Raw genomic sequence first — 25,666 nt, 5'->3', positions numbered from 1 at the left:
TTTATCTAAAATCTCTTCAAAATTGTGAACCAGAAAAATTTATTTATTGAATTATAATATTAAAATTTAAGCATATTATCAAAAAAAGTTAATAAAATCTGCGAAAATAATTTTGGAACGTGATGTTACTTGAATAATAATATTTTAGAAAAATTTCAGATTTTGTGCTAAATTGACATAATTTTATTAAATTTAAAACATTTAATATGCATATTTGCATGTCAGTCATAAATAATTTAAGTAATTAATTAAAGTAATAGACTTTTGACATAATATCAAATTCGGGCATTAAGATTACTATTATAGCGATATTGCTATATTTGATTTAGAAAAAGATTAATGTGAAAATTTAAATATTTACATTCGTTTTAATAGTGACTGAAGGTATGACAACAGTGGTAATGTTTCGAATATAGAAAAATATAGTTTTTTTTCGGTTTCATGCCACAAATACGTTGTAAGAATTAATTTTTTTAAACAACATTGAAAATTATTGTAATATTAAAAATTAATAATGGAAAATTGTGAGTGGAAACAATGCGTTTTCTAGAATTGAATATACATAGTTTAAAGTGACTGATTATTTTTGAGTGATAACAAAATATGACTTAATATTGCTTAGATTTTTTTACCTACCACGTGAATATGAAAGATAATTTTTATAATCCAACAAGAACGTTTAGTTCCTTCTTTCTTAAAGATTCTACAGCTAAATTTTGTAGAATGTTCGACTAGAAAATAGCAGGTTACTAGTTCGAATGTTATGCTTTAATGTAATGATAATTTTAAATATTATTTTAAAATTTTGACAATTATTTAAGAAATAATAACAATAGAAAAGACTTAACTCAATTTATTGTGGAAATTAAATCTGAATATTTCGATCAAAATCTTAAATTTTTAAGGAAAAAAAATATTTTCACAATTCTGTAAAAGGCACTCGAATATGCGTTATTAACAATAATAAAAAATTTTCGGTTCGCTTTCGCTTTTGGTTGAAATTTACTGCTATACAATTACTTTTATTCACATTTTAGCTATGCCTTAAAATACTTCTCTCATTCTTTATCTGATTACCAAAATAATTTTGCATGATAATGTTTGACAATAAGATTAAACCTTTTTTGTATGTAGAGTACAGAGGATATTTTAATACAGAATTATGTATGTAGTGTGCATTTTATAAATTTGATAGAATTGTCTGTAAAATTTATTTACTATTATTTGCATAATTTCACCGATATAAAATTCAAAATTTTACCATTGGATGCATAATTTATGCAGAAATGTTGGATATGTTATACATACATACATATGCTTATCAAATGTACCTACAGTAACATTATTGAAATTTCTATTTTATACAATGCAACATTGTATCTGGATCATACAAAATTAAAATATTAAATTCATATAGTAATTTTAAGAATAAATTTAAGGGCCAGAATATAATTGTAATATACTTGTGCGTATTAATTTATTTTTATGTGTAAATATGTATGTATATAACTCGATATTCATTTAAACGATTGAAACGAAATATTCGCATATAAGGTCAAAAAGTTGATCGATGTATGAAAACTATATCATAATTATTTTGTTTTGAATTTACCCAAACAGTATAGTACTCGTAGTGTAGTATAGCTAGTAGCCATCATATAAGTTATGTAGAAGATCTAATTAAATTGATAAAATGTAATTTGAGAAACAATTAAATAATATATTGACCTTGATATTTAATGGAAAATAAATTTATTTTTAAATTTTTTTATTTTTTTTTTCCAGGTTAAAGCTATTATACTTGTTTTTTTATTTTAATTACGGCGACATACTCTTTTCATAATTTTTACGAAAAAAATTTCATTCTATATTTATTATTGATTGCTATTAAATGCTCAACTAAACAAAAAAAAAAAAAAACTTTCGTTTCACACAAAAACGTTAAATTAAAACAGAAGTGGCTTATTCATTTTATAATTCTACGGAGCCAAATATATTTGGCCACACAAAGTTAACCCGCAACAGATTGAACACATTTGAATCTTATAACGATCGTGTTGAATTTGGTCGCAGTGTATATTATCCTCCACCGATTAATGAAATACCATCATATCGTTATAATTATAGTTATCAAATACCCCCAATACAATCATACGTTTGTGAAACAAAACCATTTCAATATCGTTATAATAGTGATATTGCAGCAACATCAAGGGATATTGAAACAGAACATAAACCAATTTATTATCAATACGGTGGTATTATAACAAGTGCTGATAATAATTTTGATTTTGAAGTACGTTCAACAACTGCCATATCTCCAATTAAATTAATTACACCAATAACACCAACATCACCAACAGAAGGTGCATCACGTACACCAAGTGAAAGAGGTTCAATATTAAGTTGTGAAAATACTACTAGTGGTCGACCAATAATTGGTGCACTTGAAAGTGATTTTATACAGATTCAAAGTGACGATAGTATTGAAGATCCATATAATAGAGCCAAAAATAATAATTATAGCTGTACAATAAAAAATCGTAATACATTTAATAATAATAATAATAATAATAATAATTATAATAGACAACAAGAAAATAAAATCGATACACATCATAGTTTTAGTAGAAATACCTATTGTTCAGATGATATACATAGTACGAAAAGAATGATGGTTAGTAAAATATGGAATAAATGTTTTCCAGAATTACATTCAGAATATCAAGTACATCGTCATAATTTTTATTTATGTCAGGTAAGAAATTACAAAATAATTATATATTAAATATTTTTGTTACAAAAACTAAATATTTAAATTTTAAAAGCCTTATTAATTGAAATTTCGCATTTTGTATTTAAAAAAAGCCGATGCCCTCGATCAAATACATATTTACCTCCTTATAATGGGCCAATAATTCTCATATATCTCAGAAACGACCTTGATATAAAAATTATCATGATATTTCTACCAATATAATTGTCGAAGAGATTCGTAAGTATAGGCAATCCCATTGAATATTCAATCTTTATGTTGTCAATTTCAATCAAGCACAAATTCTCTTCTTAAAATCTCCGTATTGTAACATAATAGCAATTTAAAAATTGAGAAAAGTAGCAGTATTGAAATTTTCTCTTCATTTTCAAAATACTGTCAAATCTCCTTCTATTATCGCTAAAGTGAATAATATTGTAGATAATACTGTTTCGAAGAAAAAACATCATCGGAATATGAGAAACGACATCAATGCCATCAAATTTATTCATATTGAATTTTTTCTTTCAAATATCCTCTTTATTTTTAACATTCATTTAATAAGCCACAAAACCATTATACTACAAAAAAATTGTGCAGTATACAGAAGAAGAATAGAGAAATCAGTATGCCTATATAAACTTACTCGTATTGCAGTTCGACCATTTAAATTCATTTAAACTCATAATATTTTGTTACTGCTTTTCTACTCTCAATAAGAAGTTCATAAAGTCGGAAATGTATTTGTACTTTTGCACATTTTACGTTACCCCTAAAATTATGTAATAACAATAATTTCATAGAACTATCATATACCTACCTACATAAATGTCATTATCTAAAATTCTATATAGCTATGTATCCACTTAAACCAGTTTTTACAGCAATTTCCGAAATACTTATTTTTTATTCATTCATTTTTCAAGTCCTAAAAAAAACAAAGAAACAAATTGACATTTTAAACTTTGCTTTTTTACAAAATTTTACAATTATAAATTACATGAAGTCCAATCTTCTAAATACAAAAAAAAAAAACTAAAATAACAATACAATGCAGTAGTTTTTTTTAAAAAAAAAAAAAAGAGATACTTTTAGTTTTCCTAAAGTTTTTTTCAAAGTTGTCATTTTCAGAATTGTTACTAAGAACAAAAATAAACAAAAAAAAAAGAGAGAAAAATTTTGTCTTTTTTTTGTTTTCTCAGTAGTCGTCATTATTATTTTATTCTCCTTATTATTTCTAAATAATTTTTACTGTTTTGCCATGTTATAAAGAGCCCTTTAAAAATTATAACAAGAACAACAGAAAAAGAACAAAAATCAAAGAGTTTAGAGCAAGCCCAATAAACAGAAGAACAAAAAAAAAACATTTTTTATTTATGGAAAATAAAAAAAAATAAATTGATATTTTTGCCTTTTACTCTAGCTTTTATGTAACAACAATATAAAATTTATATGATTCCTAAGTGGTAATTTTGTTTGCCCAAAAGTATGCAATTAAATTTTATAATAAAAATGAAAATGGAGAAAAAAAATTTTTTTTTAAAAACTTTTGAATTTTCAAGTAGCAAAACACAATGGTGTTAAAAAAAAAGTTTTAATAAATTTTTGTTTTTTTTTTAATTTTCGTGTTTGTGGAAATGACAGTCACCTTCTCAAATTACTACAAAAAAAATTTTTTTTTTTCATTTTTTTTTTTTTTGCCATTTTTATATTGATCTGAAAATAAGTCAGATTTTGTTGAAGGTGAACAGATTTTTGGGATAAAATTTAGAAAAATAAAATTAGAGAAAATTTTATAAACTATATTTTGACAAAATGTAAATCTAATATGTAATATTTCTTAAATGTCTTATCATGCATAAATTCGGTCTAATACGGCGTTCTGTATAATGTACGTCAAAATTTGGTATTTTTCCTGATTTTTTAGGCCGAAATTTTAATTTGTTAGAAAATGATAAAATGATTTTATATACAGTTGCATAACAGAAGAGTGTAAACACACCCAAAGCAATACGTCAAAATTTCTGATAATTTCTCCGCATACCTACTTAACTTAATAAGGAACGGCCGTACAATGGCCGGAGTGCAATTTGCAAAATAAAATATTTTTTATTTTAGTCATTTGTAAACTGGTGTCTTATATTTCTTTTAATCAGTTAAAAAATCAGTTCCATACTAACTAGTAATATTCTGTATTAGTCACACTCTTAACTATTTAACCCATTTTAAATTCGAAACATAAATGTAGGTTAGTTCTTCATATTTAATATTACTTCGAATGCTAAATAGCCTGATAATATATTTCAATCATTTTATGAGTATATATAGCTGCGCTCTAATTACTTAATTCTTTTATATATATATATATATATTCAAACCAACTTTAATAAAATTAAATTGAATATTATGTTTATAATTGACAGTATTTATATTAAATCAAACAAAAAAAAATTTTTTTTTTTTAATTTGCCTATATGTATTCATAATATAATATTTTATATACGTATGTATGATGGGTATATATAGAGATATTGAAATTCTTCTATATTTAGTAAAACATCAAGGCGGACAATAGAAACAACTGTAAAATATCAAGGCTATTGTAGAAATGTATATATAAAAAAAAATTTTTTTTTCTATCTTACAACATGCTCCAGATTAAATTGTTTAAATTAATGTATATATATATATATATATATAGAGTGATATATATGAATATATATATATATAAGTGTATATATGAAATCTTATAACTTTTCATTTCCAACCTCCACATATAATAGCTAAAAAGAGCAGAAAAACAACATAAAAATGTTTACATAACAAAACGAGGATATTTTAAAGTTGATCAAATCATCTTTGAGATACCTACATAAAGAGAGCATAAAAAGAATGTCGCTAGAATTTTAAAACCAATTTACTTAACTTTGCAAATATATTTTTTTTACAAAAAAAATGTTTCTCAAAAGACTCCCTGGCATAGCAAAATTAAATAAACTGTACATCACTCCCAATTATTCACATTACTCGAGGAAGAGCAATTAGACTCAACATTTTCTCGAGGAAAAACAATTAGATTCGAACCATTAGTCTACTGTTTTCTAGCCCCTTTCTAAGTTAACCATTTTTATATTCCCTTTCTAAATTGACTCCCAGACAGATCTCTATTGCATGTATTTCGAGCTGAAATACCGTGCCATACGGGTCCAGTCTCGCACGTGTGCGCGTTTCCAGGTGGACACTATATACGCCTAGGCCAACACCCGACTCAGCCTTGGAGCCTTCCGCATACGATACGCTTGAATTCGATTCAAGTACATAACCTCCTCGATCCCACGTCCACCGTTCGAGAAACAAGTCTCTGGGAACCTTGTTCATGTAGTCAAAATTGTGTACCGTCGCAGACAGGAATCCGACATGGTTATAGCCTGAATGAAATTGCACTCAATGAATTCTCTGTAAGTCCTGTAGGCAAACTTCCGCCCTGCTCCGTTCCCGTCAGAAAGAAGTCGATAAGTCGTTAGCCGAGCTTCCTTCACTATTTCCTGTGTCCGTAATTGAATTTACGAACTGTGTGTTTAACGAGTAACGTTAAACTAAGCTAACATTTGTCGATTTTCCGAAATCATTTTAAAATATTTAATTTTACACAGAACGCTTTCCGAAGAAACCCTTGGTATACCTTTAGGTTAATCTTTATACAGAATGCTTCTACACATTTTTTTATATATACATGCCTAACTTATTTCATTATACGACTAATCTGTTATATAAATCAAGCAACAAACCTAATTCTTCAATATATTCCATTGTTATAAATCAAAAATCAAATCTAGTATGTGTGCCATAACCCATATATAAATTTTCTGGAGCAATCAATATTACTATGACATAAAATACCTTCCAATGGATTTTGATATTGTCAGTATTATATATCTGTTATACGAGTATGTATGTATGTATGTATATATAAAAGTATTTAAGTATTCAGCAGCATTATTGTTTTGACATGTCCTTACTTATTCTACAATACTATTATAATTATATTATTATTATTTTTTTTCTATATCTTTGAATTTACTATATAAATAAGATTTTAAATAAACGTCAATGTCAAATATTTTTATAATTTATAATAAAAAAAAAATGAAAAAAACTGCAAACAAACAAACAAATTTAAAAAATCAAAAAGAAATAAAAAAAAAAATTTTTTTTTTCTCTACCATTCTAATTTTTGATTTTCTTATTCTTTTTACTTTTCTCTTTCAATGTTTTTTTTTTTTTTTTAACAGTGGCAACGTGGAACACAAGTTGGTATTTTATATTTATTTTATCGATGGCTTACAGCAATTACTTGTTTGGCAGTGGTAGTTTGTTCCTTATTAGATATTGGTCATTCTTCTGATGAACAATTTGAAAATCATTATGCAAAATGGTGGATTTATTTAACAAATTGGGGTTTATTAGTATGTGCAATACAAGCATGGTTTGCTGCATGGATTGTAACACAAGGTATGATGGTACGTCGAGATGATTTTGAACTTGTTAGAAGAATGAATAAAAGTTATTTTCATAATATATATTGGGTATTATATACGGTAGCAACAGTATATTCATTTATAATATCACTGTGTTATTGGTGTTTAGTTCATAATCCTGGTAAGTTTTACAAAAATTATTTGAAAAATAAATTTATGAACACACACACACATACACTCATAAATAGTCATTATCTGGTAAATTTAATTCACATAAGAAATTTTTATTAATAGATATTTATCAAAATTCTGATTCAAGTTAATCCAACCGGTTATTGACACAAAAAAGATTTCATTTAAAGGAAGGATTATTGACAAATTGGGTAGCTTTCTATAAAACGGGTTGAAAATCGAATTATTGGGTTTTTTAACTAATTTTCTTATACGTACTTCGAAACATAAAAACTATAATGGTTTTTTTGTTTTGGGCGGGGTGCGGAAGCTCAATCTACAAACTGCATTAACGAAATTCCACTAACATGGAATTTATTTTTCAGAAAAATTATTCCTATCTACTATAATTAATATGCGTGAATACTTCTTTTAACTATATGTGTTCCTTTATACAGTCCGTTTCGGAGTGTTTTCCAGTTAAAGCAACTGATATTCTAATCAGCAAAATCAGCCTCGTTAAATATATTAAAATATAAAGGTTTATTTTTGGTTTATAATCTATATAGCAGTAATCAGAATATAATGAACTCTTTTAATTCATACTCGTATGCTAAATTTTATAAGGATTAACCTAAAGCAATTGATCTCGTATGTTTCTCATAAGTATTGAAATTCAAGGTTAGGATGCGCGATTACATAATTAATCAATATAAATTTATTATATTGAAAACACACCAAATATTTTATTGATTATTAAATTTTTAATTTCTTTCATTCTGTTATATGTATAACAAGTTTTAAATGTTATATGTATAACAAGTTTGTAAAACTAAACGTTTTGAAAAAAACATTCTTATCTCTCTTAATATTTTTTTAACACGTTCAATTTACCTGAATTTTATTCTTGCATATATTTTAATGTTGTGTATTTTTAATTATTAAATTCCATATAAATTTCATTTTTCATTTCCTTATACCTCAATCTTCTTTTTCCTCTATTATAATACGTTCACGGTCTTAACACATGCCAATACACTTGCATATAATATAGAGCGTGTGATCGTGTAAAAACTTTTTGTAAGCATTTTATTTTGATTTTCTGTGAATTTTCTAATTTTTGCGGATATTCATGCCCGTATATCTAATATAATTTAATTTCATATACATCATATAATAAACGGAACTTAAAAATATGGCTTATATCTTACATTATACGCAAATGTATACATATGTATGTATAGCATGAAAAAAATTTAATTTCCCTTTTACGAAAATGAACTGCTTATTTAACAATTATTATAATGTTTGGAAATATCGTCTCATATCAGTATCCTTCATGTTCAAAAATATAAATTCAATATTCATATGTGCGTTGGTTGATTGTGAATTGAATACAAATGGATGCACACAGCATTACAATTTACACATCTTTACAAACACTATTGATTATTTACAGATTCGCTCTGTTATTTTTTCTTCTATTCTTCTTTTTATTGATTTCTCTATCCTTAACATGTAATCGTACATATGTTTTCAAGTTTTTTTTTTTTCAAATATAGGAGCACATATTTATTACATTAAATTTAATTACCTACATATATATAAATATTTCTAACAAAAAAAAAAAATAAAGAAAAAATAATAAGAAAATTTTCAACACCATGTTAATTTTAAAATTAAATTTTTTTTTTTATTGTTATTTTAGAAATTCATAAAGTTGATACGCTGAACATTATGGTACATGTTTTCAACTCTGTGATAATGTTAATTGATTTGGCTATTGTTGGACATCCTATCAAATTAGGTCATATATATTATACAACAGTATTTGGTGCTATTTATGCATTATTTACGGGGATATATTATTTAGCGGGAGGAACTGACAGGTATACCAAAAATTTTTACAACTATTTTTAATTAATTTTAACTTTTCAATTTTTTTTGTAAATAAATATATATACACAGTATTATATATCATGTATCTATACTTATTTAGGTTCTTAACTGGTTCAAGAAAGTGAAACTGTTGTAAAAGCGCCATAATTTTAAACATAAGAAAATCATTTAGCCTTTCATATGTACAAATAGCCTTTCACATATTTAGCTTTTCACACATTTAATCTGTAACCTATGTTAAAATGAATACCAAGCACTAAGCGGCTAAGAACGACTGCAATTCGTGCAATAGCACAGACATTTTTAAAATATTTATTTAATGTTTTTGTTCTCACTGAAAATTGGGACGCAGTCCTTTCGCCCACATATAGTTTTGAAAATCAGATACCATGTACTTCTCTGTAAAGATTATTATTTTGGAATTCGTGCTCGCAGCTCTGGTGTAATTCTCAAAAATTAAGACAAAAAATTTTTAAGTCCAAAAGCTTTGAATATTTTTGTAAATCTTATTACTTATATGAAACTACTTAGTAAATCCACATATTTGAAGTTATTTATCGATAGTGAATTTGCATGCCTCAATCAATAAAAAAAATTAATACAAAAAAAAAAACGACTTTAACTCATAAGACTTCATAACACAAATAAATTCAGTATTAGATCAAAAATTTTGAGCTCTGATTTCTGAAACCATAAAAAGTCCTACACGGATCTGCCAAAAATTTCATTTCAAACTAAAATTCAAAGCATTTCGCTACATCTGTGTGAATTAATAACAATATGAACACGTACATATATTCTATAGTTAATTGCAATGGAATAATGGAAACTAATAATTATTTTAAAAAAACTTCGAAATTGAATAGGCCATTTAAATTACAAAATTTAAATAGAAATTTTCTTAAACTCAAAACGAATCAATAATTTCCATATTAAAAATTAATTATAATATTAATTTAAATTTTTTTTCTTTTATATGTTCTAATTTTAGGCTTAATCGTGTTGCAATATATCCTTTATTAGATTGGACAAAACCGGGTAAAGCAGTTATTGTGTCAATATGTGCTGTCATTTTTGTAGCAATCGTTCATTTCTTATGTTATACTTTATATCGCCTTCGAGTATGTTTATTTAAAAAATTATGCGTTCGTCATTTAAACAATCACGATATAGGAGAGTTAGATGATGGATTAAATTCTGAATATCAACATCAACAAAATTTAACAAAATGTCCGGAGAGTGCTGGTAATCCGGGTATTTGTAGTGAAGCTTTTGTAAGCAATCAAATTAGCTATGAACATCAATATCAACAATTACCACAGTCTCATCAACAATTTGAAAGACAATATCATACGCTTTCCAGCCAATGCCAAGACAATAATAATAAAGATAAAATAAAGTTTTTAACTGCATCAGTTTCTGAAGAACAAAAACATGAAGAACAATTTGTAAATCCTAATAAAATTTTAGAATATAAAATGTAAGAAGTAAATACTTCCGTTGAAAATTTATATTGGTTTTATTTATTGAATTTTTTTTTAGTATTTTTTAGGAAATTTAAGAATTTTAAGATGACTAATATGAAAAATTTTCAATTAATTGGAGAATTTCTTTATTGAAAAATATAATTTGGGCATGATTACTTTGAAATTTTCAAGATCTTTGAATACTATAGAATAAATAAGAAATTTCATTTAATCAGAAAATGCTTTAAATTCAAAATTAAATAAAATTCTTAGATAATTATTCCTTATTCAATAAAATTTATTATAATCATAATCATTTGTAAAATTCAATTAAAACTATGGCATAAAAGCTTAAGCTACTCAAGACCCAATTTACATTTATTTTTAATTCAGCTATTATTTAAGAGAGTAACAACATAATCGTGCATCTCGCTTTTTTTACTCACTCTTTATTTACTTTCAAATCAGAACTCTCCGTTCACTTTCAAAAATAAAGTGAGTAAATTTTGTATAAATATTTTAGAAAAAAACGAGATACGCAATACCGAAATGATTCTTCTCACTCGCAAATTACATTATACAAAAATATGATAGTTACTCACTTTCTTCTCACTTGCCGAGTAAGATAGCGAGATAGACGATCAGGCCGTAAAACTCAATCAAAGTGTGAGTAAATAAAGAAATTAATGCTCTCACAAACAAGTGATTATTTTCTAGAATTTTAACGTTTAACATTTCTCGTCAATAACATACTGGCATTTACACTGATATTTTATTGTTAATATGCTCTAAATTTTAAATTCCTGAATAAAATTATGTACAATTAGTTATGTTAAATAAATTTAATAATATATTTGTCATTTAATGCAAACATTTTAAAAAGAAAGCTATACATACAAATGATTATATATTCTTGTAATATTGATTTTTTTTTTTTAACCTATATTTTCATGGCATTCAAATCGCATATTATGCGTAGGTAATTTGAATTTCTTCATATTCTTTAAATAACATGAATTAAACTCATAATATAAAATTCTAGGGCAACGTTTCTCAAGGTGTTAATTAAAGAATCACATACTAACCACCACCAATCACTAAATATATAATTTTTTTTTTACATACTATTCTAAAAGAAATATTCAATTTTATTAATAGCGATACGATTAGTTAGAAAAGAAAATCGCTTCAAAATAGTTCACATGTAACTTAAAATCATAATATCGTTTAGTGTTAATTTAAAGAAAGTATACAAAGAGTATTAGGAAAAACAAGAAAAAAAAACAAAAAAATGTTTTACCGTTTAATCTTAAATATTTTAATAGCATTAAATGCTTATAAACTGTGTGAAACAAGTTATACATCAGTTCGAAAGACTGGCTCTAATTATAATAATAGTGAAACGATAACTAATTTTGATAAACCAAAAATTATTCATACAAATGGAATACTCCCAAAAGTGTTGTTAATATAAAATTAAAATTAAATTAATTGAGATTATAATAAAATTTTACTTTTTTTTGTTTTTAGTTTAAATAATTCAGAAATAGTGGAAAATAAGGAAAATAAATTGATTGAAAATATTACAAAAATTATAAATCAATCAACAAATGAAAATATTTCAACAGGACGTGCTATATATGCAACAAGACCCGGACCCGATATAATAACAAATTTACGAAAAATACCGGAATTATATTATAAAGAAAGAGAAAAAAATCAAAGAATTTATCCTGTTTATAAGCATGATCAACCTCAAATTATTTTGCCAGTTAAAAATTCAAAAGGTACAACCAAATCAATTCATTTATAATTGTGAAAAAAAAAGGATTTTGTACTTCTATGAGCTACCTAAACCCTTAAGACTAAAAAATTACATTAAAATTTAATCATAAAGCATACAACAATTTCATATTACAGATTTCGCTACTGATAGATTTACACCTGGTGAAGCTGTAGCTACTGAACTATTCAAAAATAAGAAAAAAATACCAACTAATAATAGACATCCAATTGCTCAAGCATCACAATCACAAAAAATCTACATTCCACCTAAGAATATATACAATTTCCCTCCAAATTTAGAATCTAATTATCCGGGACCCAAACCATATTCAAGTAGTCCAATTTCAAGTTATATACCACCACCAGCTGGTCCTATAGAAAAAGAAACTGATTTACCAAAAAATCAATTTTTAGGACCTCTTAGCCCTGAATATTTACCATATGAAATGAAAAAAAATGAAACAACCGATGAAAAAAGAATGACAATGCCAGAAATATCATCGGATTCTGAAAAAGATAATAAAAATATATCAGATATGGATGATCATAAGATGGAAAATGCTCAAGTAGATGATATGCCTGAGCAAGATACACCTCCACCATCTGATTTACATGATTCACATGATATTTATCCACATGATTCACATGATCCACACGATTCATACGATATTCATTCTCATGATCCACACGAAGTTCATTATTCTCATGATCCACATGAATACCATCCTCATCATGATTCTCATGATCCACATGAATACCATTCTCATCATGTTTCTCATGATTCTCATGAATACCATCCTCATCATGATTCTCATAGTCCTCCTGACATACACGATATTAGTTATCCTATTCATCATAAACCACATGATCATATTCCACCATTTCTTGATTATCATAGCTATGATAATCATCCAATAAAATATAATGGTCCATGGAATCCTTGGAATAATATTTATAGTTCATATCCAGATATAATTTATGATCATGATCATTTTCATCATCCTAAAGAAACAACAACATCAGCTCCAGAACCTCCTCCGCCACCACCACCAGAACCAGAAGAACCACATACTGAACCAAGAGTGAAAAAATACAGTTATTTCTATTTAGGTCGAAAATTATGGTATATTCCATTATATTTCACAGTTTGGTTTAGTTTTTATGTTTTATGGTTGATTGTAAAATCAATTGCAAGGCATAAGGTAAGTTTTTTTTAATACTCAACCATAATTTTGAAGGAGAATTACGTAATTAAAAAAATATTCTTAATAGGTTAACTTACCAAATCATTATGTTGCAAGGGATCTACATAAACGTGATTTATTTAGTTCATTAGATGAACATAAATACAAATATATAGATGAATTAACAAATTTTGTAATGAAAAGTATTGAAAAATATCAATAAAAAATGAATTTAAGATGAAATTGAATAGAATTTTCACTTTTGATACTTGGAATTTATTAAAAATCGATAGAATTAAGATTTCAACTTTATGTTTTGATCAACCCGAAAACTCTCATAATAATTTTTAAAAGAGAAATTTATAGTAATTGATTCTCATCATAAAACCTGTCTCATATGACATTTAAAATATCAACGCACATAATCGAAACGAGATTGCAGTTAGCATCGTTTTGCGTATTAATCGAATCGAAATTATTAATTATAATTATTATAAAAGCTAATAGAACTATTTAAGGTAAAAATGTATTCATGTTAGGGGGCAATAAAATACACAGACAAGAAATATATTGTGAATCTGTTTCATACAGAATAGATTGTGAATCTATAACTACACTAACTAACTATATTATGTACATGAAATAGGTGTATAAAACGATTATGTATATCAACATAGACTTGCAAAGTTGATCCGATATCAAATCGAAATTCCGGTAGTTTAAATTATTTAGCTGTAATTCGTATTTATGCCTTTTAAAAGATCTATGAAAATTTAAATATGAAATTGCTCTAACTCATAAATATGTGATAATTAACGAAACCATTTTGTTGCAATATTTTGTGAAAATTTTATTAATTGCGATGGTATTCCGAAATTTTTAATAAACCATTCAGTCATTTTAATATAATAATTATTTCAAAATAATTTTTTCATATTTTAGTAATTTTGAAATATTCATAATTTACATTCAAATTTCAAACTTCTGGCAATACTAAACAAAATTTGAAACAATGTACTTTATAGACACTATATTATGTATTTGTATGTATGTATGTACATAGATTAAAGCAATTCATATTTATACACAAAAAATGAAATCAAATACCTATTAAAATATGAATGAACAGGGTGTTTTATGTACTAATACAAACAGTTATAATTTAAGAATTTTTAAAAGAGTAAGTATGACCATATTTTTTATATTTAATTGTTAGTTTTAAATTATATTAATTGTTAGTTTTCGGAATAATAAAATTAATCCCATAAATACATGTTCCCAATTCTCGTATTAATCTCGAAATGGTGAAGTATTTGGTAAAATTTACAGTTATTTATTTTAGTACTTTATTAAAAATAATAGAAAACTCAAAATTAACAAATGAAGAAATATTTATATTGATGCGATTAATTTAGTGCTAGTGCCATTGAATATAAACTTAGCATGTGTGCAGAACATTTAGTAAGGCTCTATCAAACTTCAAATTTATAATATTTTAGGTGTATAACTAAATTTAACTAAACGAACTAATATATACAAAGCAGTATTGTTGAAAGAAGTAGTGAAACGCATTTATTCCGGTAGAAGGCTATTAAGTATTCCATTTTACGAACTACTTCCAACTATAACTCGTTTACGTTGAGTGCAACCAGAGAACTTTTCAAAATGCAAAATTCATTAGATGTTTTAATTCTCACATTATACTGATAAGAAATTTCAAGGTAAATTACGCATCCTGTACCATTATCTACAATTATAATTAAAAGTAAGTTTAATACAAAACATAATTTAATGCAAATTTATTTACAATATTATATTATATACTTACTTTGCTCTATACGTACATATATGTATATGTATATAGTATAATTAGTAAGCAAAAAAACTTTTTGTGTTATTGTACACTTGGGTCTCATTTTCTTAATTTTACAACATTGTAATTGCAATTATTAGACTAAATGTATACTTGTACTCTTGAAATCATTTTATTTAATATTAATTGCATGCTATCAAAATGTATTCCATTAAATTTTACCAATCCTCATCTATATTATGCATATATATACTGACATATACATACATAAATTAGATACAATCCAAATTTCTTTATCCTTTCACTCTCTCTCTCTAATTTTAATCTGTTATTCAATTTTTATATGAAAATGTTAAAATAATTTGTTTTTCTATTGATTTATTTATTATGAAAATGTTTTTAAGACAATTTACTAATTAATTCCTGTAGACAAGAAAGATATACTTATGTACTTACATTTAATTCTAAGAATGTTTTAAACAACAAAAAAACAATTTAATTAAAAATGTGCTGATTAATATGAATATTTTTGATTATCTTACATTATAATACTGTCAGTTTGTCCAAATCTATTCAATTTATTTATGAATTAAAAGTGCAATTTAAGAAAAGTTCTTTTATATGCATAACAGCAATAAAAATATTTAAAATAATTTCACATTCATTTGTACAACAACTCAATCTCACCTTCAGCACGCAACATCACTAATTGCCACCTTAACCCATTCAAATCTTCCACACTACTCGTAATATTAATCAATATAGAAAGAAAAATAAAGACAGCGAATACATTATGCTGACTTGAAATACCTAAACAAAGTGAAACACACTTTCTCTAACAGAAATGGAATCCAAATGAATCTCAGACTAGAGCCGGAAAAGGAATTCCAGAGTCTTATTGAATGTGACAAAACGAATTTGGCGACTCGTGAGCAAATAGTTATTCTTGGACAAAACAAGGTATATGTCATCTTGAGTTGTTGTATAAATAACTCGCACGTAGAGAGTTTTTATTATCTTATTACTAAATTGACTAAAACAATCGAAAATCAAAATAAATCAGAATATCACATTTAAGAAACTATATGGAATATAAGGCGAGATGTGATCATTGCTCCGGGAATTTTAGGAATACGCCACCGAAATTTTCACAGCGTTCAAAGAGCTCACCTAAAAATTATGATTCACCTAAAAATTCGCAACATTTATTTGAAAAATGGAATATACATCATTTCAGTTTCTCTAACCTTTTAGAAAATTTTGTTAGCCGTTGGATTTTATTTTCTATATATACATATTATGGACTTATATTTAGTGACATTTATCTGTGGATTGAGTGACATCAACGAGAATTTACTATTTTGTAAATTTCTATAAGATACTCCTTTTCAGTACCTACTCCGTATTATATGTAAGCTGGTGTTATACATTTGAAATGCAATAGTATATTAACATTTGTATATAGTATATTAATAAAATATGAAGTGTTATAAATGTTATATACAAATCGAGCATATGAATTATGTGATATAGAATAAATATTATGAAATTTCTCAAGAAAGAAATTATAATTGACGTTCCTCGAAAAACCTAATTTGAAACCAAAAATTTTACAAATTTGGTTTTGCCTTTATAAATCTAGACAAGTAATACACCAACATTTTTATTAATAGGCAAGTAATACACCAATACAAATCTAGGCAAGCAATACACCTCAACATTGACAACTTAATTTTAATTATATAAAATAAAAATGTGCTTTTTAAGAAAACTTTTAATTTTACTTCTAACTTGCTATCATTCTTTAATTATATTATTTTGTTTAGGTACAGTACTATAGAATTTGAAATCAACACCAATAATTATACAATAATTCCATAATAATTGTAGATAATAAATATATATATATACATATATACAAAATTTTTTTTTCCATTTCTCCGTTTTTTTTTGTCTTTGTTATTTTCTGTAAATATAAATTTAATAATATAGCGCACATATTTTATTAAAAATTTATAATCTCTAATATTATAACAGTTTAGCTGTAGCTTCAGATTGTGTTATATGAGTACCCGGAATTTCATATTTTAAAAATATATAGATATTTTTTTTTTTTTTTTAAATCGAAATATATATGATTAATATATGAGTGTAAAAGATTAATAAAACATCAGTCTAAGTATAAAACTTAATAAAAAATCTATATTGTTATATATAATAAATTTAAAATAATATATTACATATAATATGTAACGGGTATATATGATATATAAATTATAATATACATGTATATGTATATATATATATAGTCGTGACTTGGTTGTCTTTTTGATTAATTTGCTCTATATTAATGATAACAAATGAATAGTGATAAGAATATATTTTTGAAAATCAAAATTAAAGATGAAAATATTTGTAAAAAAAATATAAAATCTTTAATATACGACACGAGTAAAGGAAGACCTTAAAACAAAAAATATTTATAATATTGTGAGTAATATAAGCAAAGTTCAAAATTCAAAGTGCTTCTTTTAAAATTTTTTTATTTATCGGAAGAAAAGCAAAAAAAAAATTACATATGTACGAGTATAATAATTTTGTAATAATTTTCAATATTACTTTGACATAAAATTAATTTTTTAATTTAAAATATAATTTCAGCTAAATAATTAATATTTACTTAAATAAATACTAAAAATTTAATTATATTTCAATTAAAATTTAAATGTTATACATTGCACATATTAAATAAATTAATAAATTATTTGAAAATAAAAAAAAATAAATAAAAAATGAAAATGAGTTTTGAAGAAACTGTTGAAATTAATGAAATTATTCAAGATCATCGAAAGCTTTTAGATTGGTCAGCATTAAAAAATAAAACAACAGCAAATACAACTGAATTTGTTTTACCAATTGATATGGTATTTAATGACGGTCATGTTTTATCAATAACAGTTTATAGGTGAGTAGTAAAAAAATTAGTCTAAAATAACAAATAATCTCAATTGTTTTTATTATAACAAAAAAAAAAAATAAATAAATCAAATAAAATAAATCAAATAAATTAAATAAATATTTATATAGCTAGTAACTAGTTGGTAAATAATAAATTTTAGAAACAAAAATAATTATTTAATTATTTTATTTTATCTATGAACATTGACAATTAAATTGACAATGTTTACATTGTTTGTATGTAAGAACAAAATATTATCAGTGAAAATCTATAATTCTATACAGACTTACCGGCTTTAAATTAATTTTTAATATTCAATTTAATGATAATTTTAATATAGCTATATGCCCTGTAATAATAATCTGGTATAATAATTTTTTAATTCAGCTTTAAGATTATTTGCTGAATTTCGTTTAAACACATAAATTTATGAATCGAATACTATATTAGCAACGTGTAGACTACCCGCATTATTAAAATTATAGAATTTTAATAATCTAATATTAATATTATATATAAAATTATTAAATTACATTTATTAAATTTTAAATTTAAAATATTACAATTTTTATTTTTGTATTAAAATATTTTTTTTTTTAAAATTCCAAAGAAAAATTAATATTATTTGTGCTTCATATAGTCTAAAACTTTAATTTCGTATTTCTTCGCAGAATTTTAATATAAAATCAATTAATATAATAAATCCATATCCCAATAATATGGAATATAATTGCTGAATTCTCAAGCTGAATTACTCATTTATTGAATTCTCAAGATGATCTATACATAATTGTACTCCTGCATTACATTTAAAAAAAATTGAAATTTTATCAAACATAATATTATGTGCTTAAGAGAATGCATTATATTTTTCAAAAATAAAAAATTTTTTTGAAATTATTAAGTAATTAAATTTTAAAGCCTTTTAAATTAAATTTTTAATATGTTCTTTGTTTCTTTTTTTAAATGAAATCTTATTCTAATTTTAAATACTGAAAATTTTATAATTTCCTATAAGAAATGCTTACATACTCTAATATTGTGAATTACAGTCAATATATTCATAATAAATATTAGAGTCACTAATATTTACTTACCATATACGAGTATGTATTCATGATATTTAGAGTTTTACATATAATATGAAATAAATATCTGTGGTAATAAGACAAAATTTTCTAAGTTGAATTATAATTTGTTGTAATTTAAGTAATTTAAGTAATTGTTGTAATTGTAAGTTGAATTTGTAATGTATCTTATATGTATGTAATTCATATTCTCTGAATATATACTCATAAACTTATCTACTCTACAAAAATCTTATAATCCAGTAAAATTTGATTCAATTTTGACAATATTCTGATAAGTAACTTTAGAATCTTAGAGTGCCCCATAAAAATATTAATATTTTCAAATATTTGAAAAATATTGACTTATAGGGAGTTTTCCCTTATTACCACAGACTAATAATTTCATATTATTAACTTATAAAAATGCAAAATAAAATGTTGTTTTAAACAATATTGTGAATGAATTGATTTTTTCATAATAATTTTTATTATTCATTTTGCAATACAATTCATTATAAAATCAAAGTTCATTTTATAGATTAATCAAAGATTTCTCTATATATATTGTGTATTATAGAAAAATATGATAGAAACAAGAAATAGTTAATGCTGATAAAAATATAAAAATTAAAAAATTTAAATCTTTCTCTGCATCTAATCTAAACGATTAAGTTTTCGAATTTCAAATAAAAAAAAACATGAAGAAATTATCAATATACGCACCTAAGCCCTAAATATTTAAATCACTTCTTTTCGATAATTTACTCTTGAAAATTTCGTAAATATTAAAATATCAGACTTACTTTGAAAAGTAGTTCTAATGATAAGTCGCAATAATTTGTTTTTTATTTCCATAAAATTCGACAAATTTGTGATTTTATTAATTAAAATTTTAAAGACATAAAAAAAAAAACATGCTGATAATTTGTTCCAAATGTTAATTATAATTTTATCAATTAATTTTTAATATTATTATATTTTTTTTTGTGATTTCATTTTAGTATATTAATGACAGCTTCAGCACTTGGAAATATTACACTATTATATTTATTATTAAGAGATCGAACAAGATGTGCTTCTAGAATTGATATTATGTTAATAAATTTATGTATTGCTGATCTATTAGTTACATTTTTAATGATGCCAACTGAAATAGCATGGTCATGGACTGTTATATGGGTTGCTGGTGATTTAATGTGCCGAATAATGGCATTCTTTCGTACATTCGGTTTATATTTATCAAGTGCTGTTCTAGTATGCATATCAATTGATAGGTAAAAATTTTTTAATTTTTATTATTTGTATATGAATGTTTGTTATTGAATCAGTGCTATGGTATGTAAAGATTAATTGCGTATAATACAATATTATTATGCATAATTAAATTTTAACCTTGGCTTTTACACATATTTGCATTTATTTAGCTGTAGTTAAGCTTATTATTAATAGAAATAGAAATTATTATTTTAAATTGGAAAAAAATATAATAAATTAATTGTATCAATTGTAAATTACAATAAATAAAATATTGTTTATTATACAGAAATTATTATATTAATTCAATTTGAAATTGTAATTATTCATGTTTACCTCTATAATTTACACTTAATGTATATACGTAATATATGTAAATAATTCTAGTACAGTGTATATTTTCAAACGTAAATTATTTCTCTACAATATTGTCTATGAATTAAAAAAAAAAAAATCTGATGTGATTAGCACATAACCAACCGCAATGTGTAATGCTTAGTTTAGTGAAAGTGTTACAGAAGATTATCAAAATGTACCTTTCGAATACTTGTTTTTAATTTTAAGGAAGTTAGCAAATTTTTAGTTAACATACCTGGGAAATTGTAAATTTGGCTCTTAGTAGAATTTCATTTTGTGCCACCCGAATTCCCTGAAAAGCTCACCAGTTATTTTCGGTAACAACCAGAACTCAAATATCAAATTTCAAGCAATTCCATTAATGCATTCCCCAGCTCGATTGCCGAGCCCTGATCATTCCGAAAATATTTATAGATTCATTGTTTTAACACCCCGAATTCAAATATGAATATCGGCCCACAAAAAAATCAAATTCCTGAGGTCTGATATATTCCAAATGTTGATCAATCGGTGCATAGCCAAAATAAACTCACATATAAAATTTCATCAAAATCGGTTGAATCGAACTTGAGATACACGCGTGCACACATAAACCGGCAGACCGACATACCGACATTTCTTTAAAAATAATTAATTTATGCTTCCTTCCTGCTGCTCAGATCACGTAACTTCCTTTATTGTATGCAATGCGGTTGGTAGAAATATTATATTTGTCTACATTTAAATTTTTGCAATGAACAGTCAGTCATAAGATGAATTTTGACTTCAATTATAAATTGTTTTCATTCAACTAAATATTTGTGTGGTTACAACAAATAATAAATTGTTCGCAGGTCATACAAATTTTGTACTTTATATATTTTAATATTAATACCTCTTAATTCAATTAATTTACATAGGTTCTGTTGCAACTTATTGTGGATAAAATATCACAATTCTTCCCACTGTATAATTTAATATTTTACAACTGTACAGTGTAAAATATCACAACTCTTTCCAAAATGTATAATTTGCATTTCTAAACTAAACTTGTTCAAGTTCAAATTAGCAGTTTTTTGAAAATCAATTCAAATTCATATTCTCTAAAACTAAATGTATTTTTCCGCCTTGGATTTATGCACATGCATTAAGTGTTTTTTTTTTTATTAAATTTTATAAAATTATTAAATTTACTTTAACTCTTCATATTTTAGATACTATGCAGTACTTAAACCATTTAAAATTTCTGAAACTCGTGGTAGAGGAATGCTTACTATAGCATGGATTTCATCAACAGTACATAGTGTTCCGCAGGTAAAATAAAATAAAATGAAAAAATTTTAATAATATCAATAAAAAAAAATTTTTTTTTAAAAAAAATCAATTCTTTGCAGTAGGCTTTTATCTTTCATGTAGAAAGTCATCCAAAAGTAAAATGGTTTGAACAATGTGTAACATTTCATAGTTTCCCAGATGAAATCTATAATGTTTTATATTCAGTTATGTGTATGCTAGTTATGTATGCAATTCCACTTGTTGTTATAACATTCTGTTATGCATCAATTTATATTGAAATATATAAGAAATCAAAAAATTTATCTTATAAAACGGGTAAGAATGAAATTAATACTTCTTTTTGTTATATAAAAAATAAAAAATTGTCATTTATTTAATTTTTTTGTCACATTCAGTGTCTAACTCGAAATACTACATATGTACATACGTATTTAATTACGGACACAAAATTCTTACACAATAGTAAAAGGAAGGAATGAAAATTTTTCTCATTAGTGTGACATGAGAGTAAATTTCTCTTATTAAAACGTCAGTTTGAAATAAACAATTTCTCTCTTTACTCTCTGTTTACAAAATTAATAATGCAATTATATTGTGTTTCGTTTATATGAATTTAGTACACACAGGTGTATAACATTTGTAATGTAAGGTGTAAAATAACAAACGTGGATGTATTGAAATCAAGTTTTCAGTACAATTTCTAGAAATTGTAAAAAAACTTTATATTTCACAAATTTTATTATTAGAATATTTTTATATGAGCTCAATTAACGTATTATATAACACTTAGTCGTAGTCATCGTCGACAAAACAGTGATACTACATAAGTTATGCTAAATTTTGTCAACGTTTTGCCATTATTTAAATCATGTCTGAAATGAACTCTTATGGGTCTTTTATTTGCCTTTTATTATGTTAATTAAGCATTCTGGCTTCTATATAAACTATATGGTAAATAGTTTACCATAAATATTGCATTATTTGAAGAGTTTTCTAAATAATTTGGAAAGTTAATCCCACAAACCATCTCCAATTAAAATTCTAAAGCTTTAATATGCATACCTTTCAAGTTAATTAAAGAAAGAAGAACTACAGTCGTTTTTTAAATTTCTCAATAAATTATTTTTTATCGTAAATTCATACATTTTATGTTATTACATACATAGTGTTTAACAACATACATCCCTAACTGTACTCTAAAAAGCAGAGCCCATTTTCTCATATTGCCAGGCTTTTCTGTACAACCCTATATTGAAAAACGAATGAAAATAAGCAAAAATAAAAGAGATTATAACATACTCGGTTTCAAAATGTCGTTTTCGACTTACAACATAATAACACTGGGGGGTATATTCAACAAAATCTTCATAATTTTAACCATATGTTTTAAATTATTATATTTTTATATTTATATACATTTTTCATACATAAAATTTTTATTAACATTTTCATTTGAAATTTTTATATTTTTAGAACTTTTCCGTAGATCAAATGATGATGTCCTTTGTAAAGCAAAACAAAGAACATTAAGGATGACAGTAACAATTGTTATAGTTTTTGTTGTCTGTTGGACACCATATTATGTAATGTCAATATGGTATTGGTTAGATAGAGAATCAGCAATGTTAATTGATCAAAAAATTCAAAAAGGATTATTTCTATTTGCATCAACAAATTCATGTATGAACCCATTGGTTTATGGAATATTTAATATACGAAGTAATAAACGTGAAAGAACAGTTAGTTTTCGTAATACATTTAGACAGAGGCAATAAAAATAATAATGTTTTAGAAAGAATTTAAGTTATAATATGAAAATACTCATTAAATACTATATACAATACAATGTTATTTTACTTACATAATTATGAATGTAAATATGTATGTTGCTTAAATGTTTTCCCTTTTGTTTTTTTGTTTTAATAAAATTTTTGATTAAGAAATTTTTCCTTCTTTTTAAATATTATAATTTTAGATTGATTGGAACGGTGCAGTATTAAAGGAAAAAAAATATGAAAGAGAATTAGCAACAATTAACAACAAATATTGACCGACAAGTACAGTACAATTTAAGATTAAAATTAATGCTGTACTATCTAAGTGTATTGGGTCTTTTAATTTAATTAGCAATAAGACTTCTCAATACAATTTAGAACCTCCTCTCCAGATTTAAAAGAAATAAAATTTAATATTGAATATTTTAAGATTTAGGGCGAAAAAATTTGTAATTTTTTTATCTATATTATAAGAAACAGCCTCAAAATACTGTGATAGCAGTAAATATAAAATAGTGTCACAGTTGTAACATTTTTACATCTTAATATCATGACATATTATTTGTAAAACACAAAAACATATTATAAAGGAACAATAATGAATTTCTAATTTTGTAAAGATTTTGGTCAATAACTAGGTTGATATTAAAAATGTTTTTTTTCTATTTCGAGAAGCTTATATAGAATTATATCAATTATTGAATTGATATTTACAAATTAATATTAAAAAATAATTCAATTTTATATTAATCAAATACGAGTATACAATTAGACAATAGTACTGCCATATATTGCATTTAGAATATACTTAGTGTAGTAAATGTTGCCATGAAAATCATGTCTGCATATTATACGCTTATAACAACAATTTATTAGTATATATTATAATAAAGTAAAGGGTATATATTTCTATTATATTCCTACATTACTATATACAATATATATTTATTACATGTTTTGACTAATGACCCTGTAAATGAATATATATGTATATGCAATATGTATATACATACAGTTTTTGTTTTTGAAAAATAAATAAAATAGCACAAAGAATATTTTGAATTTGCAATAGAACCCCCTACTTGCGATCAAGGACAAAAACTAGAGGTTGGTATAATTCTACATTTGTTATTTACATTACATATACATATATTTATGTGAACATACAAATATATACAAAATACATTTATATACAAAACATAAATATAATAATATGCATGTTTAACAAGAACAAAATAAAATTCAATGTTTTCTCTTAATGTTCGAGGTTTTAAAATTGCAATATTAATTTTTCTCATATAGCTATAGTACCCACATATGTACTTCATTAAATACTTAAAGTATATTCGTATACTATACACACATACATGAATACATAAATAGAATAATTCATTATTTTATATACTATGGTAAATAAAATTTTAT

General features: G+C 24.5%; 3 protein-coding genes across 3 annotated transcripts; all 3 read left to right on the top strand.

The window, feature by feature from the left end:
• The first annotated feature begins 1,947 nt into the window (after positions 1-1,947).
• On the top strand, positions 1,948-10,814 carry LOC129615875 (protein rolling stone-like). Its single transcript, XM_055531278.1, has 4 exons — positions 1,948-2,758; positions 7,048-7,414; positions 9,113-9,293; positions 10,295-10,814. Exons 1-4 carry the CDS (start codon positions 2,672-2,674, stop codon positions 10,785-10,787), a joined length of 1,128 nt encoding a protein of 375 aa, XP_055387253.1. The 5' UTR covers positions 1,948-2,671; the 3' UTR covers positions 10,788-10,814.
• Positions 10,815-11,740: 926 nt separating this feature from the next.
• Positions 11,741-13,961, top strand: LOC129615888 (uncharacterized). The gene is made up of 3 exons (XM_055531296.1): positions 11,741-11,748; positions 12,667-13,756; positions 13,827-13,961. Exons 1-3 carry the CDS (start codon positions 11,741-11,743, stop codon positions 13,959-13,961), a joined length of 1,233 nt encoding a protein of 410 aa, XP_055387271.1.
• Positions 13,962-18,331: 4,370 nt separating this feature from the next.
• Positions 18,332-24,306, top strand: LOC129615870 (adipokinetic hormone/corazonin-related peptide receptor variant I). The gene is made up of 5 exons (XM_055531266.1): positions 18,332-18,516; positions 20,582-20,854; positions 22,385-22,484; positions 22,568-22,781; positions 23,940-24,306. Exons 1-5 carry the CDS (start codon positions 18,344-18,346, stop codon positions 24,239-24,241), a joined length of 1,062 nt encoding a protein of 353 aa, XP_055387241.1. The 5' UTR covers positions 18,332-18,343; the 3' UTR covers positions 24,242-24,306.
• The last annotated feature ends 1,360 nt before the right edge of the window (positions 24,307-25,666 follow it).

The sequence above is a fragment of the Condylostylus longicornis genome, unplaced genomic scaffold (assembly GCF_029603195.1).
Source record: "Condylostylus longicornis isolate FDR11 unplaced genomic scaffold, ASM2960319v2 ptg000153l, whole genome shotgun sequence".
NCBI classification, from domain to species: domain Eukaryota; kingdom Metazoa; phylum Arthropoda; class Insecta; order Diptera; family Dolichopodidae; genus Condylostylus; species Condylostylus longicornis.
Note: the sequence above shows the minus strand (reverse complement) of the source record. Positions and strands in the feature narration are given on the sequence as shown.

Coding starts and splice junctions, on each gene's coding strand:
- LOC129615875 (XM_055531278.1), top strand. CDS start 2,672: ATGATGGTTAGTAAAATATGGAATAAATGTTTTCCAGAATTACATTCA. Junction 2,759..7,047: donor ATAATTTTTATTTATGTCAG/GTAAGAAATTAC, acceptor TTTTTTTAACAG/TGGCAACGTGGAACACAAGT. Junction 9,294..10,294: donor TTAGCGGGAGGAACTGACAG/GTATACCAAAAA, acceptor TTCTAATTTTAG/GCTTAATCGTGTTGCAATAT.
- LOC129615888 (XM_055531296.1), top strand. Junction 13,757..13,826: donor AATCAATTGCAAGGCATAAG/GTAAGTTTTTTT, acceptor TATTCTTAATAG/GTTAACTTACCAAATCATTA.
- LOC129615870 (XM_055531266.1), top strand. CDS start 18,344: ATGAAAATGAGTTTTGAAGAAACTGTTGAAATTAATGAAATTATTCAA. Junction 18,517..20,581: donor TTATCAATAACAGTTTATAG/GTGAGTAGTAAA, acceptor ATTTCATTTTAG/TATATTAATGACAGCTTCAG. Junction 22,782..23,939: donor AAATTTATCTTATAAAACGG/GTAAGAATGAAA, acceptor TTATATTTTTAG/AACTTTTCCGTAGATCAAAT.